Below are 20,844 nucleotides of genomic sequence, written 5' to 3'. Positions count from 1 at the left end.
GTTCCTTTTCAAAAGAGATTTCCCTGTTTTGACTGGTTTTCATTTCATGGCACAGTGGTTTTCAGCAAACGTCATTACACTTATCAACAAATCTCCTTCCTTGCAAGTCTGACAGTGTTAATAAAAAGCCAAAGTTGTGACAGTTCTGCTTGTTGACTGTCTGAGCCTTGAATACAAGAGGGAAAACACAATGCCGGTTAACCATGGAAGCTGAAAACTCATGAGTGTAAATGCAGTCATTGTACTGAAGCAAGATGACTTGAAATTCTGTCCACAAAGTGGGTTGTTGCCCTCTTTGGGGACCAACTGTGGAAACTGTTATGTTCTTGTTTTCTTTCTGTGTCCCCAGCATTGATGATTAGAAAGGAAATGACTAACAGCTTTTTAGGTAACTGGCAGTAGGAAGAAAACTTCAACTCAGTCCCCAGACTGGTTTTGCTTCTTGTTTTGTCTTGTGCTGTCGTAGGTTTATGTCAACGGGGAGTGGGTCACCAGCATTGGAGAAGGAGGCAGCTTCGGGGAGTTGGCATTGATCTATGGCACACCCAGGGCTGCCACTGTCAAGGCCAAAACAGATCTGAAGCTCTGGGGCATCGACAGAGACAGCTACAGGCGCATTTTGATGGTAAGTTTGTGGAGAAGGGCTTGGGGATGGGGTTGGTGTTTTTCACTCTCTTTTGCAGTGCCAGGCACGTCTGTGTTCAGCTAGAAGGCTGCATCCTCTGCGTTTCTGCACAAAAGAGAGAGGACATGACAGTAACACTGAGGAAACTAAAGTCAGTGAACTGAAGGAAGAGGGGACCAGATTCAGCAGGAAGACTCTGAGTCAGGAATGCAATTGAACTATTACACATGAATGAAAACCTCAGGAGGCCTCCCTTGCCCACTGAAGCTATGCAAATCCTCTTCTCAAAATGTCTTTCAGCACTACCCCTTGTCTTTGCCTGAACTTGTATTGTACACCTTCTATTATACTCTTCAAGGCAGGCAGTACAAGGTAAATCCAGCTCTGCTGAGAAAATGGTCTCAGTTGGACTATGCCCTCCATCTTCATTAGCCAGCACACAGCCACATGTATCATAGGATGGCATCTGCAGACTCTCTGCTCATGATTCACTACTCTGCTCCTTTCAAACTCCCTCATCTCTGCAGCAATGCTCTGTAGACCTTCTGGGCACCTGGGGTACGTGCTAGCTTCTGGATTTGCTGTTGGTGTTTTAAGTGGTGAGTTTATAATGGAAACTTTGAGAGATGATTAACTTTAGTCATGTCATAACTTTTCTTTCATGAGTTTGTTTCCAATGTCCATATCTTCCTTCTCCATAAAGTATCCCTTTCTTTTTGATAATTAACAGATGTAAGCTTTGATAGCAATAAGACTTGGCTCTAAAAGCTGCATTGTTTAATCCTGATCTGAAGGAAATTGCACTATGCTCTCAGAATAATAAAGGAGTGTGCATTTTGAGATCATCTGTGTTTCCGGTGATGTCATGGATAACAGAAAAATTAGCAGAAGAACTGAGTGGATTTAACACTTAAATGATTACTTCTTAAGCTACAGCATGTAAGAGTGATCTTTGTTTATGCTGTGTAATGACTGTAGGATGTCTCTGAAGCATTGCTGGTTTTCACTCTCTATTTCCTGGGCTGAATTTGTCACATAAATGAACATCACACTAGGAGAGTACATCTGATGGAAATTTACTCTACCCCAAAATATTTGGCATGATCAGCCCAAGACAAAAGAGAGGAATGATGATGAGAAGTGTACTGTCTTCTGGATGAGCAGGATGGATGATTTTTGAATGCTTTGCTGTGTGGGGAAGCAGGCAGTAGTAACTGAGACCTTACTGCATGGAACTTCTGAAACATAGAGCAAGAGAATTTCCTAACAGATTTAAAAGGCACCACTCAACTAATTTGTACCATGCCTTACATGGGTGCAGGGGAGAGGTGTCTGGGATAACTGGTGTGAGGAATCTGCATGCTGCAAGGAAGAATGCAAGGTATAAAAGAGAAAGAATGTAAGAGGGAAATAAATGTCAGGCCAATCTGCATATTCCTTGGTATTTTAAGCACAGCTTTTTACAGCGGCCTGTAAAAGAATTGAAGGGATAGATTCACAGGCCTCATAGCCTAAAGGTAATTTCAGTTTTAACTTTGATGAAAGTAGTGGTACTTAATATCACCCAACTCTGTGAGCTTTCAGTTTTGGCCATGTGTCCATTACCATCTGATAGCAGCTTTCAGGAGATGAATATTTGATGCAGTGAGAGGATTCTACTGAAAGGGTTTAAAGTCCCAAGTGGAAGAAACTGTGGGTTTAATGCTAGCTTTAGCCATGCCTACAGCTTTAATATTACAGATATATTTGACTTTAGTGCAGTGCTAAGTGGTTTTCAAATTAATTTACATATTCTCTGAACCAATGACCACTGTACCTTAACCTGGCAAGCTGAGGTTCTGCAGTTGATGAGGTCTTTAACTTAACACAAAAAGGTTTTCTCCTCCTCTCTCTGTTTTTTTTTTAAATAGTTGGGACCCTTAAGAATTGGTGATTGTTGCATTACATTAGATACCCAGACATTGTAATTACAGTATTCCCAATACTTAGGTAGCAAATATTTCGGGTAGCACATTGAATTAATTGCTGCAGGTATAGAAAATACCCAATTTGAAGTGCTGTCCAAGGTGAATGCAATTTACCCTTCCAGACTACATGAATCCTGTCAGCTTTTCATTTATTCGTAGGTGCAGCGTGGATAATTTCTTTGCTGTAGGTGAAATGAGACACCTGTCTCTGTGTGTTCATGTGAGGGCAGGTTGCAGTGGCTCTCTGCACATTTCCTCAGGCCTAAGAATTAATTACACCATGTTTCAGTGGCCGCATTTCATACTTGAAGCTAACTCCCCCATTACACAGCCGGCTGTGCTGTACTCGGTTCAAGACGCAGTAGTAGCTGAGTTTTTTGGCCCAGCAGCATAGTTCCCTACCATTTAGCCTCTAACCTTCTGACTCCAGAAAGTTGCTGGACATTTTGGTTGTAGAAATGCTTCTGCCATCAAATAAGAGGCAGTAATGTTTAGGATATCTTTTGCAATGCGTCATCTAAGACGGTTTTAAAACTTGAGGACAAGCAGGTTTTTCTGTTTGGTTTTCTGTTTGCAAATACTTCTGTCCATGGGATCAGTGACCTTTTTCTCCCAAAGAGATGTGGTTTGTCTCTAGTCAGATAAAGCCTCTCCATAAGCCTAGATAGTTGTTGGTTTGTTTTTTTCTTTTTTTTCTCCATTTGTCTGCATTCCTTCCTGGCCATGATCAGTCTGGTGCTTTCTCAGTCTAGTGTTGAAATTTTGTTTGAGTTGTAAATATTTATTTGCAAATCATGCCTTTAGATCCACACTTGCCAAAAAGATTTTATCCTGTCATGAGACACTTGACTCTCTCCCTCCTTTCAGGCTCTATTTTGGTTCTTTGCTTTCGCATTTAGCAATTTCTAGTTTTTATTTCTGCTTCGTGCCATTTTCCCCACTTAAGTGTCTCATTGATCCTGACTGGTTTATGGTATGAATAAAATGCACCTCAGGAGGTTTGGGAGTTTGGGTTTTTCTTTTTTTTTGGATGGACAAAGCCTGGTGCAAAAAGTTCCTGCTGGTTTTTAGTTACACTTGTCACCCATTTATTATTTAGCCTGTCCCAAAGGCAGTTTGCTAAACCAGATCTGTTTCTTTCTCTTTCGTTGTCTCAGCTCAGATACCCTCCTGGCTTGAAGGTCACATTCAAGTTTGTTTTAGCAGCTGTGATGATTGTAAATGTTGGGATAGTTCTTTTTGTCAGGATTTGCAGTGAAATTGCTTGGCTTTCACTGCAGTCCTTGACAAAGTATTATAGCATGAAATTCATTGTACTAGATGGATTACAAAAAAACAACTCCAATGTGTTCCCCTTTCAGTACACTTACATTTTTTTTGTCCAGCTGTGTGTTCCCTTAATTTTTTTTTTTTACATATATGTTCTCTGTGAGTGCACACAAGCACAACCACACACATTTATGCATAGATTTGATATTTATTTACTTGCATTCTTCTGGGAGAGATGCAAAGGAATTTATTTTATTTTATTTTATTTTATTTTATTTTATTTTATTTTATTTTATTTTATTTTATTTTATTTTATTTTATTGTTTTGCCCTAGGATTCTCATGTAATTCATTGCTGAAATGCTGCTGCTGTCTTTGCAGTTGGGATTCAAGGGCATCAGGAACTGGGGGACATCCCAGGGTAGTACAATATTTGTATTCTAAATATAGCAAATACCACAAATACCAGAGAAGCAAATGTCTGTATCCCAACATCAGATTGATCCCCCAGACAATTCAGTTCCCAGACTGAGGAAATTTGAAGTATTAATTTCTTGTAATTTCTTCTTTATGAAGGCTTGATTCAGGATAATTTAACCATCCTCTAGTTCCCATAGTCCAAGATACCTGGTTCTGGGAGCAGAGCTGCATGGGATGCATTACTTTTTGCCCATTTGGCAAACATTGCTCACAGCAAGTGAGTGATAATATTGGGATAGAAGTCATGACAAAGCAAGCTTAGTCAGTAACCAGTGTTATGCCTCATTTTATTTATGCTATTTTGGCTTTGTTTTACCATCTTTTCACAGCTTTGAACCTGAGAACAAGTTCTTTCACAAGTGCCTTTTGCTGCTCAGATAAAATAAAGCCAGAAGGATTTTGTGTTGCCATGAAATGTAGGTTGCATAGTGGTGAAAACATAAAGCAAATCCAAGAGCTGCAATCCACCAGACATCTGTGCAATATAGCACTGGGATCTCGTGGGCTCTTTTGTTTTCATGGCTAGTCTGCATGGTGACTCTGCCTTTCATGGTCCTGTAAAAATGTACACCCAAAGCATCATTCAATATCAGGTTTATGCAGGGATTAACTGGGGCTGGAGCAGCCCAAAAAGCCATTCCAGTACCTCCTGCCAGGGTAACTCTTTTTGTTTGAAACTTGAGCCATGCTTTGCCTTTTGGTAGTCATTTGTTTGGCTTCTGACTGAAGGTGGGGATTTCTAGGGAGGATCTGATCAACCTGAAAAAAAAAATGAAGCTAGAAGGAAGACATGAAGAGAGCTGGAGGGACAAAGCAAGGAGGCGAGCAGAGGGGAAAAAAGACAGAGGCTGGACTTGGAGGAGTGGGAAAAATACTGGAAGAAAACAGGGCAAGTGAAGAAGTGGCAGTTGGAAAACAGATGCAGCAATCCTATTCCACAAAATCTGTTAGAATCTCTGGGGCATCTATTTTTCATAGCCTGTGTATTGCTTAAGCTAATCTGAAGACTTGCTATGTTTTGAAGTGGTCCTAAAACTGGCTTTGAGCTTTTTTCTAGGTGGCTTTAGGAAATGCAAGTGATCTTGTCTCTCCTTGGGAGGAGCACTGCAGCTTAGAATATTAACAAGCCTTCATAGCTAGTGGGAACCACTGTCTTCCAGGAGATGAGCTTGTGCATGACAGCTCAGAACCAGGGAGATAGTGAACAAAGGAAGGGGGGGAGAAGGAGAAACAGTGACTATTGAAGTAAGATATTAATAGGTTAGCAAAAGCAGAATTAATAAAGACTTTTTAAAACATGCCATCAAGAAACCTGCCAGTGCACAGTTATTCATGTACATTTACTATTGTTTTTATCTGGCTCACACAGGAAGGTTTCTGCTGCTTCCCTTGGGAAACATTTCTGCAAGAGAATAATTTCTACATTGGGAAAACTTTTTTTGCTATTGATCTTAAATTAGATTTTCTTAATTTTCTTCTGTTACTTTGAGTTATGTCAACTGATGCTGTACTAAATTGCCCTCTCTGTCATGTATCTGTAGATGATGATCATTGTCTACTTAAAACCCTTGCAACAATGCGTGCTGGCTGTGAGTATGACATATCTATGATCCCAGTGTTGAGCTAACATATACAAGTTGGATTTGATTTGCTCCTTCCTTACCACCCTTTCCCAGGGTTTTAGCATTTCTTCAGGCTCTGTTTGATTTGGGGGCACTTCTCTGAAGAAAAGATACCAAGACAGTGTAGCACACCAGATACCATCACATCCGAGCCAGGAAGATGGAGCCTTTAAACTTTATTCCTGGATGATGTCTTTGAGAAAACAGACCAAAATAGCCTTGGCTGTATTCTGGTTGAAGTCTGATGTTGCAAACTAGGTCTCACCTACTGTCTCTAAATCTTTTTCAGCTTTACAGCTTTCCAGTCTTTGTCCATTTGTCAAACATCTGTGCTTTGGAATATTTTTTCTTTACATTTATTAGCTGTATTTTCCAAACAGAAGCTCATTCTGTTCTTTTCTACTCCCATTTGTAATGTCTCCAGGTCTTTTCTTGTTGTTTTCCTGTTCTGGCAAGCTTTCACAGTATCTCCAAGTCTGCAGATATCATTACTGTCTGATTTATTGCTGCTACTAGAAGATCCATGAAAGTATTGCATAAGAGCAGGCTTAACACATGTCCCAAGGAGCACACTGCTTGACACTTCTGCAGAAATTACTTGAAGGGCAGGAGAAGAGGTTATGGTAGTGTTCATACCCATGGCCTCAACAGATTGGGTAAAGTGACTGGGCCAGATCAAACAAGTAATAAAAAGCACATCAGGAGATGGAGGTGACATTATGCCTATCTGTGGGAGGGGATGAGAGGAGAATATTAAGCTGATCAGGGAAGGTGGGAAGGAGGCATGTTCCCTCTCTGTTTCCTGGGTAGAAAAAGATGATTAATATCAGTGGAAATAAACACATGCTTTGGTTGGTTGTGAGATTTCTGCTGCTGGGTTGTTTTTTGCATATATTAGAGCGGTGTTCTCTCAAAATCTCACTCTGCTTGTCAAAACTTGAGCATGAAAACACACTAAGGTGAAAATAATCTGTGAGAGGGTGAGCCAAGCTTCTCCTTTCTGGAAGAGAAACTGTGATCTGGTTGTGCCAATTAGGACGCAGTCTTGCGTGCTCTGAAAATGCAGAGGAAGCTTCTGTGCCTATCTGGGCAGCCTCAGGTGAAGGTCTACTTTCAGGTGATTCATGCCACTCTAGAGGCTGTGGTTTGTCTCCTCCATGAGAGACAGAAGGTTGGATGGAGCCATCCTGCAGGTTGAGTCATGAGCCATCAGTGGGTACCTTGCGTTTCAGCGCATGTGCTGGGAAATAGGACTCCTAAGATTCAGCCACTAGTTCTTCCCTTCTTCTCCCTTACTTTTGTGTGGTCATTCTGAGATATGGCGTGTTTAAAGCACAGAATCACAGAATCAACCAGGTTGGAAAGGACCTCAGAGATCATCAAGTCCAGCCTATTACCTAATACCTAACACCTCCTGACAACTAAACTGTGGCTCCAAGTACCACATCAGTCTTTTTTTGAACACCTCCAGGGATGGTGACTCCACCACCTCCCTGGGCAGCACATTCCGATGGCCAATTCCTCTTTCTGGGAAGAACTTTCTCCTCACCTCAAGCCTAAACTTCCCCTGGTGCAGCTTGAGACTGTGTCCTCTTGTTCTGGTGCTGGTTGCCTGGGAGAAGAGACCAACCCCCACCTGTCTCCAACCTCCCTTCAGGTAGTTGTAGAGAGCAATAAGGTCACCCCTGAGCCTCCTCTTCTCCAGGCTACACAACCCCAGCTCCCTCAACCTGTCCTCATGGGGCTTGTACTCAAGACCTCTCACCAGCCTCATTGCCCTTCTCTGGATGCATTGAGTGGAGTCCCACTGAGGTCCTACGTACTGTGACAATGCAATAAATGACAGGAGCACATTTAATTAATTCTTTATACTTCAGTTTTGCTTTTGCACTTGTCTTCACAGTGGATTCTGTACCACTGCCCTGGCTTAGTTTAGCTAAGACCTAGCACACCCGTTTGCCTGGAGGAAGTGATGGGCTCCTGCTCTCAGGACCAGGCAGGATGCCTGCAGTCTTTGCCTTCCTGGGTCTTGTCTGCATCTCTAAATACTTGAAGCTGTGGTCAGGCATCGCTTATGGCTGCTAATTACTGCTTCTTAAAATTCATCTGTGCCCACAAGTCATTTAAAAAGCATTTTCCACATCTGTCTCTGGGTGCCCCAGCCCATCAAACTAAACCACCAATCTGGTTTTCCACAGCTGTCAATTTTGCTGGTCTTGTTTCCACTCGACTGCAGGGAGGAAAGCAACAACTGTGCAGTGTCCAGTTTTCCATTCTTTGTCTCCCAGCGAGCTGTCAGGATCTGGCGTGGTTTGTAGAGCCTCCTCCGTTTGAAGTTGGGGTTTTTTTGTTTTGTTTTGTTTTTTTCTTTTCTTCTTTTCTTTCTGGCACTTCAAATGCTCTTGGGGGCCCCAAGGTTGAGCTCCAGGTTTGTCAGACAGAGAGGTCAGACAAGGGTTACCGATGCTATCGCTGAGAGGCGAGCTGTCATCACCAGAGTCGGAAATTATGAACGGGGTGTGGAGGGGGAGACCTCAGTAGCTGGTGCTGGTGCTGAGCCAGAGATACCTGGGAAGAGTGGCAGCTCCTGACAGTGCTGCAGCTGTTTTGGAGCAGGAATGGGCCCAGGAGAAGGGGGCAATGGGAGCTGTTCCCAGAGGAGAGCACAGAATCACGGAATGTTTGGGCTTGGAAAGGACCTCCAGGGATCATCCAGTCCAACCCCTCTGCCAAAGCAGGATCACCTAGGACAGGTCCTAGCAACTTTTCTCTGGTGGTGAGGTCAGAAGCAGGAGCCAAAGCCTATTGATGTTGATGGAAGGATTCACACTGCCTTGTTGGTTATTGGTTCAAGCCCAGCCTGAGCAGTGCATGACAAAGGAGAGATGAAGTTTAGTTCTTAGTTACATCATTGCACTTGAGTGCACCAGTCCTTCCCTTTTCATACTCAAAACACTTCTGAATGCTTTCACAGTGGAGAGCAAAATGTTTCTTCTCCTTTTCCTTTCTCTGTCCCCACTTTCTGCCTCTGCTTCCAGCACATACCAATGCTTGCTTGGAGAAGGAGGGATGGAGAAGTGACTTTTTCTATGGCAAACACTGACATTTGCTTCTCTCTTCTCTGCCCAGCCTATGAGTAAATACCACCTTTATTTTTTCTTCAGAAGATGCATATACTATCTTTGTGCTGTAGTCCTGCCTTGTAGATCTGACTGGAAGACATCAGGCAGCCTTCATCATCCACAGAGCATCTCACAGTCAGAAACAATGCAGGCTGTCATATGACAGTGTGGGATAAACTGCAGAGTACCAAGGAAGACGCTGGAGCTCCTCTTTGGTACCTGGGAAGGTTTTCTTCTCAGGTCATTTGTGTCACTGCAGAAGGAGTTAAGGATGAATTAATTGGTTTTGTATTGGCAAAACTGCACTGTGCTTATTCATACCTTTGAAAATGTGTGCTGGAATGGCTACTTACAGTTTCTGCCTGTGGCCATCCAACACATCTCAGTAATTTATCACACAATAAAATCTGAGCATGAGTGGGAATGACTGTGCTGGTGGCTGCATATGCATTGATGGATTGTCTGCTCCAGAACACTCAAATCTTCTTAAAATAACAATATGAAAAGGTTCCTCAGCAGTAAGATTATATACAACACCACACAGAATATAAACCAGCCTTACAGATAAATGCTTTTGGCATTAAAGAGGTTTTAACCTACAAGGATGGGACCCATGAGGGGGACATTGTAACTTTCATCCTACTTTGTAATTGTAAATTCTCTCCTTGCAAGGCTTCATTGGTAACAAGATATACATTGAATTAGCTAGAGTTAATTGATGAAGCTCTGGCTTTAAAATGAGTGCCTGTACATAATGGATACAATTCATCCACAGTGTCCAGTCACACCAGTGGAGTCAGTGAAATTACACCAGGGTTGAATTTGATTCCTTCTGTCTTTGCTTATCAGCAATACAACTTGCCCAGACATTTTATGGGGAAAGATTTGCCTTAGGCTGTTTATACTGGCTATGCATAAGATTTGGAAAGGGAAGGGGAGGGGGGGGTGAAGAAAAAAGAGCAGCTGTAGGAAGAAATGACAAAAATACTTTGTGTAATGCTGTATCTCCTTTTTCTCTCTCCTTTAATAACAGGGCAGCACGCTGAGAAAGCGGAAGATGTATGAAGAATTCCTGAGCAAGGTCTCCATTTTGGGTCAGTTGCCCTTTGGACGTTCCCCTTTGGGCTTTCCTCTTAGTTCCCCTATTACAGTTGGTAGAATGAATTTTGGTCTTTCATGGCATGTTGAAAGCAATGGTAGTCAAACAGAAGGTCTCATGGTTGTGTTGTTTCTGAAGGAATGAAAGAGTAAAGGGCCCCTTTTAGGACTTGTTTTTCTCACTGTTTAATATGCACTGAATATGTGTGTTTGAAGGACAACTCATTCCTTACATATGGGAGCAGGTATGCACTGGTAACCTTTTGGTAGCTGCTGTTGCAGTAAAGATCATATGGAGGGAGGAGAAAGCAGTGCAGAGAGATGAATTTTTCATAAAGCCTGCTACATCCTTGCAGGTGACAGCTGGGCAGTTTTTTCCTGCAAGAATATTATATTTATGTGCACTAAACAAATTAACACTACAAATCAAAATGGACTGACTTTTTTCCCCCCTTCTGTGTATTTTACAGCCCCTGTCTCACATTCTTAAAACATCTGTTTAGCTTCTTGTCCTTGGATTTTGTTTCCCTTTGATTAATGTGATAGCCTCGAAATTTGGACATGTTCTTGATGGCCTTCAGTAGGAAAAACAACAAACCCATGATGCTTGACCAATCAATCACCATTAGGAGAACAAAAGCTTCTAATAAGGAGGACAGTGTTAGACGGTACAATGAAATGTTGATTCTGTAGCAGAAACATGATGGGACTATTGTGAGGGGGAAAATAACACTGCCACAAAACCCCAAACAAAACCAAACCAAAATGAAACAAAAAAACAGTTCAGGATTAATTTGCTGTATAATTAAAGTGTTTATATTCCTAGTTAAACAATTTCCAGTTCTTGTGGATGGTATTCATCTTCCATTCAAGCTTAGGTAGATGAAATATGAGAGTGTCTTAGTGAAAGTATGCTTGAACTTTTGAGAGGAATTTTCAATTATATCATCCCTGGAGATATTCAGGGTGAGGCTTGACAGGGTTTTGGGCAACCTGATCTAGTTGAGGATGCCCCTGCTGACTGCAGAGGGAATTGTACTAGACCTCTGGAGATCCCTTCCAACTCAAACCACTTTGTGATTCCTGCATGTTTAAAGTTAAGGCCAAGTCCATGAACTCACTTATTAATGAAGTTCTCATCATTTAAATGCTTCCTTTTATGCTTAATTTAAATCTTCCTAAATCAAGAGCGCAAATTATAGCAAATTACAATGAGTATTTAAAGAAAAAAAGAACCTGTGCACCTGCACTTAATGAGGAGCAATTACAACAATGAGACAGCTCAAAACAATTTCAGAGTGGAAAGGTTATTCAAAGATGTTGCTTCCTTAAACATGCGGTTAGCTGCGTAATTATATCCCAGGTTGCAGGATGGCTTTGAATCTCAGGGAAGCAAAACAAAAAAAAACAAAAAAAAAAAAAAAAGAGGAAGGATTTCAATATTTGAACTCCTTTAAGTCCAGAAAAGCAGTGGACAAAATAACACATCATTTCAGGAAGGTGGGGAGTGGAGGTGAAATGTGCAAGGATCTGTTTTGCATGTCTAAAAAGCAGGTGACGCCTGGGAACCAGAAAGCTATTTTAGAAATCTCAACACTGTCAGATTCACTTCATGTGGTCAGAACTTGGTGACTTCTTGATGGAAAAACCTCTACCTGCTTCTTCCTTAGGGGTTTTTTTTTTCCTAGTGTATGTAACTAGCCATGTAAATCTAGTCTAAATCTAGCCATATAAATCTATCTTTTATAAAGCTAAGGATTTTTCAGATCGTTAGTAGCTGCTTATAGTGTGTCAAATGAGCTGAGGGAACTAAATGTTTAAAGCTTACTTTTGGTGTTAAATATAATGTATCTAAGTTAAATATAAATGTAGAACTGTGTAAGTACATATTTATATAAAAATACAAATATATAAATTTTACATATAAATATATAAATATATTTCTATAAAAATATAAATAAAACAGATATAACTATATAACTATATAAATGTATTTAAATAAAAATGCAAATATAAAAATATAAATATACATAAATTACATGTAACTATATAACTATATAAATATATTTATATAAAAATACAAATATATAAATATAAATATATAAAACATAACTATATAAATGTATATTTATATAAAAATACAAATATATAAATATAAATATATAAAAATTACATATAACTATATAAATATATAGTTATATAAAAAGACAAATATAGAACTATAAACATATATGTTGCATATAACTATATAAATATATAAATGTATTTATATAAAAAGACAAATATAGAAATATATAAAAATTACATATAACTATATAAGTGTATAGTCATATAAAAAGACAACTATAGAAATATAAACATATATATTACATATAACTATATAACTATATACATATATATTTATATAAAAATACAAATATATAAAAATATAAAAATTGCATATAACTGTATAAATATATATTTATATAACAATACAAATATATAAATATAAAAATTACATATAAGTATATAACTATATTAATATATATTTATATAAATAGATATATATAAATTAAATAGAATACTTAAATATAAAGCCATTAATTGATATGCACACTGTATAGATTGCCCAAAATTGCCTGTGGTCTATTATATTTGATGCTTGATTATAATTCTGCAACTAAAACTTTGGGAGTTTTATCATGGACAATATTCTCCCCAGTACTCTGTTTGCAGGAAACATGAACCAATCTGTTTGGAGTGGTGCAATTTCCTCACACAAAAGAGAGACACTTCGTGACTAGAGCTAGAATTAGCTTTGAATTTTTCATCAAGCCAGCTTAAGAAGATATTTCAAGAGACTTTTTTCTTTTCATTGTTAAATACTGAGTTCTTTCATTAGAAAAGAAAAAAAATAAAAGAAAAAGCCTACTCTTGTGTATGAAGAAGTTGGATGCTTAGTTTGAGTCAAACAGAGCACTTTTTGAATGTTGCATTGGTCTTTGGTATTAGTGCTTCTACAGCAAAGGTCACAAATACACCAGGAAAGTGCTTTAGTGATTATCCATGGGAAAAATACTAGAAGTAACAATCACCCAAACAGCAGCAGAAAGTGGAATAGCAACATGAAGATGTGTATGTGTCAGGCAACTCAACACATACCTTTGGTGCATTGATCACTTTCATCTGGATTTGTCACCAGGCTCTCAGTGTGCACTTCTGAGCTCAGCCAAAAGGCTTTTTAACATTCAAAGTGCAACTCTTTCACCCTCATGCAATACTTCTAAGCAATATTTTTGAACAAAATGGGCGAAACAGAGTCTGAGACAACAGCCCAGATCTAACCCTGGTGTCAGAAGCCAATTTTTGATTCATATTAGTTTAAAAATTCATAATAAGTAAGAATCATCAGAGCTCTAGTTCATGAATTTTAGCCCAGCTTTTGAGGCAGTGAAGGTTATATCGTCCTATTGTCTGCTTCTATTAATAACTTCTAAAGCTGTCACCTCTTTCAGTTTGATCTGATAAAAGTACAGAAGTTCAAGTAGAATTCATTGTCTTGAATTCTCATGCAAATGCATAGAGGACAGTGACACAGGTTGGCAGCCCTCCTCTCCCCGAGGGCAGGACAGGTACAATTCATCCCCTAGCAAAGGCAGTGGGACAATGAGCAGCCCTGAAGGAGCTGCTCTGCAGGCTGTCTTCTGCCCTATAGGTATCACAAGGGATTTGTGGGAGCTGCAGGTGGGTGATAAGGATGGGGAGCCACAGGAGGCAGGCTGTGTTAGCTCCATTGCTCATCAGTCAGACTGGTAAGAAGATGAAGATGATTAGGGGAGCATCTCTCTTATGAGGAGAGGCTGAAAGACCTGGGACTCTTTAGACTGAGAGGGGATCTTATGAATGGATATAAATATCTAAACGTCATGAAGGTGGAGATGGGCTCTTTTCAGTGGTGGCCAGTGGTCAGACAAGGGAGGTACAAACTCGAACACAGGAGGTTTCACTTGAACTTAAGGAGAAATTTCTTTACTTTGAAGGTGTTGGAGCACTGGAAGAGGCTGCCCAGAAAGGTTGTGGAGTCTCCTTCTCTGGAGATTTTCAAAACATGTCTGCACACGTTCCTGTGCAACCTGATCTAGTTGAACCTGAGTTAGCAGGGGGGTTGGACTGGATGATCTCCAGAGGTCCCTTCCTACCCCTACCATTCTGTGATTCTGTGAAGTGGGGGGATGAAAATAAAACCACCTTGTAAACCAATCCTGGTTTACAAGCTGGCAAATGAAACAGAGGTGCCACTCTGAACATCCATACCGAGCCTCTGGTCACACTGCCACCCATTCTACCAGAGTCTTGCTGTTGGCTTCAGTGGTGTGTGGTCTCACCCCCCTCAGAAGAGTCGTCTTCTAGATTGGCACTTATCTAGCAGGCCATCAGTAACTGGCTGAGAGCAACTCTGAAGGAAAGACAGCAGGACTTGTTCTGACACCTGGTGTGGGATGTGGTAAGAGACCCTCACGCTCCCGTATCGCCGATCTCTCCAAACAGCTCCTAGGCTGCTGCAATCCGCTGTGGCATCAGGGCAGCACAGATCAGATCACAGGCGTGGGGGAACGGGAGCCAACTTCTCCTGTCCAACTTTCCAGATGATTATCTGAGCAATTACTAAAGCCTGAGACAGACTGAATAAATACATTCATGTTTCCCAACTGGAGGTTCGTGCAAAGTGCCTGGATGAAAGAAATGTTTCTTTTATAACAGAACCAGGCATCGGAGAGCTGTCAGTTTAGATATGAATCTTCAGCCAAATTTAGAGGGCTTTTTTTTTTTTTTATAATAAAGCTTTATGATCTTCAATGTTTTAGAGTCCCTGGACAAATGGGAGCGGCTGACAGTGGCTGATGCACTGGAACCTGTCCAGTTTGAAGATGGAGAAAAAATTGTTGTGCAAGGAGAGCCTGGTGATGACTTCTTCATTATTACAGAGGTGAGGTTAGCATCCTGATAAGCTCTGTCATTTCCTGGTAAAGATCAAGACTTTTATTAACAGGCATTTGGGTTTGGTTTAACCTCTTGCTTTGCCATAAGTCTCCACTCAAACCAGGAGAATTAGTCAAAATTTGAATATATTCAGAGACCGGTTCCATGGAAACGTCTGAAGTGGGACAATCCCCAATTTCCAGTAAATTGAATATGCAGTGGAATTTTGAGGAGTGTCTAATGTCTTTATTGCTTTAAGGTTTGTTTCCTACATAAGATTTTTCTTGTTCCAAATCTCCAGCACTTCCCCCAGGATGGCCAACCGCACAGTGCATTGATCATTGTTCCCACAGGAACTTACTGGGGAAATCACAAATCGAACATCTGTCAACTGGAGCAGGAGACCTGACCTGAAAATCATTTCTTCTTTTTTTTTTGCCTTAAACTTGGTCCAAATGGTTGGGCCGTTTTCTTGTTTACTCTCACACAGGCAGACAGATCTGTCAGGCAGCTGAAAATGCTGACATCTTTTGGGGAGATTATCTGACACTTCAGTTTCACCATCTCATTTCTGCGGACAGATGCTGACGGGTTTTTTTTTCCTCCCTCTCTGACATAAATATTTGGGTCCTTGGTATCTCATACAGATACCTAGGCACCGTGATAGAACAAGTTATAAAAAGTTATTAGAGAGACTCAGACTAAGAATAACAAGACAGCATTTAGGATATGATTGCATATCTATTGGAGCAGGAGCCTTTCAATACCAGCTGAGAGTGTTCATACACAAAGATATAGGCTGGGAATGACCAGCATATGGCTGGGTGGTGATGATTCAAGTGCACATGCCAGGACAGATGTTACATGACCAGCAATGAGGCAGTGGTGGCACAGGAAGTAGGAGCTAATCTGAATCCCTCACTGTGGGTCAGATGAATGTAAGGAAGCTGGTAGCATTGTGTTGCCTTGGGATCCAGTTGTATGTACACAGAATACACCTCTGGCTACATCAGCCTGCTGTGTTGTGATGTGATTTATAAGGAAAGAGGCTCTGCCCTACTCAGGTGATAAGGGGCTTTTATGTACCTATTCCAGATGATTCAGAGGCCCACAGGTGGGGGTTTTTATGCTTGTTCCTTATCTGTGGATTTTTGGACAGCTGCCTCTATCCAAAGCAGCCAGAATTTTGTTCAGGGGCAATATCTCACACTTAAAATTCCATCCTTCTTTTCTCTTGAGTGTTGGAAGTACATACTTGATCTATGAACATGGTTTCTCTTCTGATGCTTACAAAATAAGCAAATAACTGCCCCCATGTATCACACAGTTAGACACTTAAGGAACTTAAATATGTGATGAGCAGTGCCCCTTCAGAACAATAGTGCAGGAATAAAAGAGCCTAGGTATTAGATAGGGAATATTTTTTTGTTACCAAGATATTTAGTGTGGAAGAAAAATTTAGGAAACAACACTTTTTTTTCCAAAGATACAGATTTTTTTTGTTTCTACTGGTGTTACTCTGTGTGCTGTTCTTCCTTGCAAGAGACTAGGAAAACCTGATTTTCTTTGCCATCAAATCCCATATGGAAAATTGGCAGCTTGCTGAAGTATTACCAAGGGCTATTATTTTTGCCCTCTTGATGGAACAGCTGTTAAGACTTAAATGAGTAGAAAAGTATTAACACTGCATACTGTATGATCATAAAGTATCTGCTCACCTCACTCTTCCACTATAAATCTCACCTAGTTTCTCACTTTGGAAATTAGAGAATGAACAGCCAGTATCAACTGTTTCTTGTGCTGCAGTAGTATTTCCACCTGCTCACACATAGTTCAAGCTTTTCATTTTCACAGAATTTAACATCTTTGATGTTAAAACTTTTCCACAGGACAGCTGATGTGAGTTGCCAGGAACACCTTATGCTACAAACTGGTTGTGCTTAGCTTTGGCTGCTTTGTTGTCACAGTATGTTGAAAAGTCATTAGCTGCTTTCCTGTGTTGGTTTGATGTTTGTGGCCTTGTAATCCAAACAGTAGAAATGCAGCCAGTTTGTTTGGATGCTATATATGCAGAAACCATTTCATGTATCTCCAGAATGCAGTCTCCTTTAGGGCACAGTATGTCCAGTAGTACAAAACTAGACTTTGCCACACAATTTTGGGACATTTCAAGGATGTTCATGGCATGCCTTAGACAAATCACTTACCAAAGCTTTGGTGCACCAGCATGATAGATACTGATTCCAAGTGGGGTCTTATGACTTCTAATGCAAAAGCTTCTCTAAGATACCCAGGACTCACACATGGATTTTCAATGCTTAACACAGGTTTTTTTTTATGAACTCCATGAATTAATTGTTCATTTCTGATTAGCCTGCAGTGCTGCCTTCTTCTGTGACAACTCTTTTTAAAAAGTTTATGATTCCTGCAGAAGGACATAGCCTGTAAGTGAATTTGCAGACTGAAGAGCAGCCACTAAACCCTCTTGAACTGGAGACTTCCAGCCTTGGAAGGTGATGACCAGAATACCATTTCCTACTTTAAACCAGGAATATCATCCTGGTTAGTAAAGACAAGAATATTTAGTCCCCCACTTCTGTCAAGCAAGTACATTCAGCTTTTCTCTGTTTTCCTTAGCATAATCTTTTTTTGATGGCTTTCTGTCCACACCTCCAGTGTTGTACAGACTGTAGCAGGGTGCAGGTTATTGAGGTGCTGTATGCATGGAAAGTGAGGCTGCAGCAGGAGCTCAGCCAAATTATTGGAATAACACAAAATGTGTACAGGGAAGAGTCACAGGAAGCTTTTTAAGTTCACTGCTCACAAAGTGTTCATGGTTTATTTTTTGTTAAAAAGTCTAATGAGAGAAGTATTACCCTGAGATTCCAGTAAGATGTTTACTTGCAGTAGTAGGTTGGGTGCTTTTCCATTAAAATCTCAAGCAGCCTTCAGCAAGATTTAGTTTTAACATTTAAAGGCTGTGATTTTTTCCAGAGATAGTATTATTTTAATGTTTATGCCATATTCCTTAATTTGAAGATAGGATCAGGAGTGAATGTCTGCTTACAAAAGCAAAGCAACCACTTCTGTGAGATTGATTTACTGCACGTGCAACTAGTAATAATAAAAGAAAAATAATAAAAAAGAAACAGCCCTGCACTTTCTGTATTTTCAGCTATTTCCAGGTCTTATTTTCCCACTAGGATTTTCACACAACAAACCCAGGCTTTCCCAGACCAGACAGATGTGGAATGTATCTGCTGGATTCCAAGGTCATGGAATTATCCCATATGAGATTCCTGGCACAGAGGTGAAAAACTTTAAGCACCATGAAACAATTGTTGCCATAAAGAATTAGATTTTGGCAAGCGTAAATCATAGCAGATGTAGAGTCCCTAACAAATAAATTTGCAGTTGTATTGTACACTGCCACTCTGTGTACCCAGCAGTAGGGAGGATTTACTCCTCTGACTTCAGATAACGCAAATATTTTTAGCTAGCATTTTAAAGTGGTAGCTTGCACAGGCATGTGAGCTCTGCAGAGTTAAATAGCCCAGCCAGTGTTGAGTCCCTTTAACAGAAATGCCAGTTGAACTGGGGCTGGTTTCATTCCTGACTCGTGCTTTGCCACAGATTTCAGCTCAAACAGGAGCTCAGCCTAGTGTAGTAGTGCTCTGAAGCCAGAAAGAAGCGAGGGCTTTGCTGTTGTCTAGGTTACTGAGCAAGGTAGCGACAATAGCATTAAAAATAGCGGTGATGATCATGTCCTGCTCTCATGAGTTCTTGCTTTGAACTTGGCTGGGTGGCATAGTACCTCCAAGTCTCTAATGCAGCTGCCAAATACGTGGGGACACGCAGCCGTGAAGTGCCCTGCTGGGTCTTCCAACTCCCAGCCCTCCCCATGGCAGATCATTTGGATCTACTTGCCCATGACTGGGCACCGTATACGGCACAGGGATACTGTCACAGGACTCCACCGCCTGCGCTCAGGGAGTCTTTTAATCTCAGCTGCATACTGGGAGCTCGCTGAACTGCTGCCATATGGCCCTAATACTCCATAAAGTTTGACATGGCTCAAGAAAAATGCGTGCACAGGCACAAATGTACGCAGGTGTAGGAGGAGAGAGCAGCTAAAGGTCTATAATAATGCCACACTGCGCCTGAAGAGTGCGGCTCGTAGCTGTCCTTCAAACGTGCTGCTCTCCATAGCCTCTCATCTCCTTGGAGGATAGTTTGGTTTAAGTGGTGCAGAAAGCAAAGGAGTAAAACTGCATGAGAAGTAAAACATTTCCAATTAATAGCTGGTCGTGCTGCCCAGCAAGAGCATGCAGCAGCCTAAAAATAAAAGACCTAAAAATAGAAGATAATTCATAGGAGAAAATTCAAGGAGAAATGGACACAGTGTATCAAGTAGTTCCACATTAGGTTTTTGGGTTTAGCATGAAAAACTAGTATTTTAGCATTAAAAACTGGTATATTTAATTACAGATTGGCACTAAGTTACAGGGAGTGGTTGCACCCTCCTCTGCAACACCTTTGTGAAAAGCACTTCAAAAAACTGGGTATTTGTGCTCTTTGGTATTATCCTGCTGGTTGGAGAGGAGGCAGAGTCCAGGCATGTCTGATTTTCAGTCTCACCTGTATTATCAGTCCAGTCTGTGGGCAGAACGTTTCCCTCCCTGTTTCCCCATCAGTGGGAATAATCCAGAGGGTGGTGAGACACTGGAACAGGTTGTCCAGGGAGGTGATAGAAGAATCATCCCTAGAGGTTTTTAAAGCCAGGCTGGATGTGGCTCGGAGCAACCTGATGTAGTGTGAGGTGTCCCTGACCGTGTCAGGGGGGCTGGAACTATGTGATCCTTGAGGTCCCTTCCAACTCTAACAATGATTCTATGATTCATAAAGATGAGCAAAAGCTTAATGGGAAAAGGCATAAAGTACCTGTCAGTACCAAAACCAGGCAGTGGGAATTGCAAAACTGATAGATATAGGAAGAGAAAAAAATTCCATTGATAGCGCAGAAATCCTTCCAGAATTAATAGATAGAGCTGCCTTGTCGACAGAAATTAATCAAATTAATTGGTAATGGTTATTTGTCCAGCACTGTTCTTGGCTGATCACATTGAAAACAGTCTTGTAATCCTCAGGGGGGCTGCTGGCTTTCATGCTGCTGTTGACATTTCAAGTCAAGGCCACAAACTGGCTCAGGTCTGGGCAGGATCTGCTGCGAGTTGTTGCTGAGAGTGTACTTGAGATACTGTCCTGTAGGTGAAATCAGTGTTTCCAGCCCTGCTGACACTCTTGGCACGCTGTGGAGTGTCTCTGCACAGATGCAGTTCAAAGCCTTGTTAGGTGGAACAGTGTTTGTAAACTCTTCCTACCATGGTAACATGCCCCAACAGGGGCAGGTCCTCAATCTGTCTCAGAAGGGCGCTCCGTTCTTCACAGAATTGGACCTTTTTGTAGGAAAACTCGACTGGAGTCTTAAATTGCACAACAAGCGTCTGAAGATTTATGATTTAAAAGCTCCTTAAGAAGGAAAAGAAAAAAAAAGAAAAAAAAATAATAGCCCAATTGTTTCCTGCTCTAAATTGTTGCTCTTTGACTTTCTAACCTACGAGAGACCCCTTTGGCACCTACCCCTGCGACAGGCAAGAGAACTACAAAGTAAACTTCTTCCGTATGGTTAATGAAGTCACTGCC

General features: G+C 40.8%; 1 protein-coding gene across 1 annotated transcript in view; it reads left to right on the top strand.

The window, feature by feature from the left end:
- PRKAR1B (protein kinase cAMP-dependent type I regulatory subunit beta) overlaps positions 1 to 20,844 on the top strand; it is a 101,236-nt gene that overhangs the window by 66,943 nt on the left and 13,449 nt on the right. Inside the window, exons 6-8 of the mRNA XM_054391015.1 lie at positions 467 to 625; positions 10,118 to 10,178; positions 15,027 to 15,148. Of these exons, the coding sequence (XP_054246990.1) occupies positions 467 to 625; positions 10,118 to 10,178; positions 15,027 to 15,148 (342 nt within the window). The remainder of the gene's footprint in view (positions 1 to 466; positions 626 to 10,117; positions 10,179 to 15,026; positions 15,149 to 20,844) is intronic.

Source organism: Indicator indicator, chromosome 22 (genome assembly GCF_027791375.1).
Source record: "Indicator indicator isolate 239-I01 chromosome 22, UM_Iind_1.1, whole genome shotgun sequence".
NCBI classification, from domain to species: domain Eukaryota; kingdom Metazoa; phylum Chordata; class Aves; order Piciformes; family Indicatoridae; genus Indicator; species Indicator indicator.
This window is presented reverse-complemented; position numbering and strand designations above follow the sequence as displayed.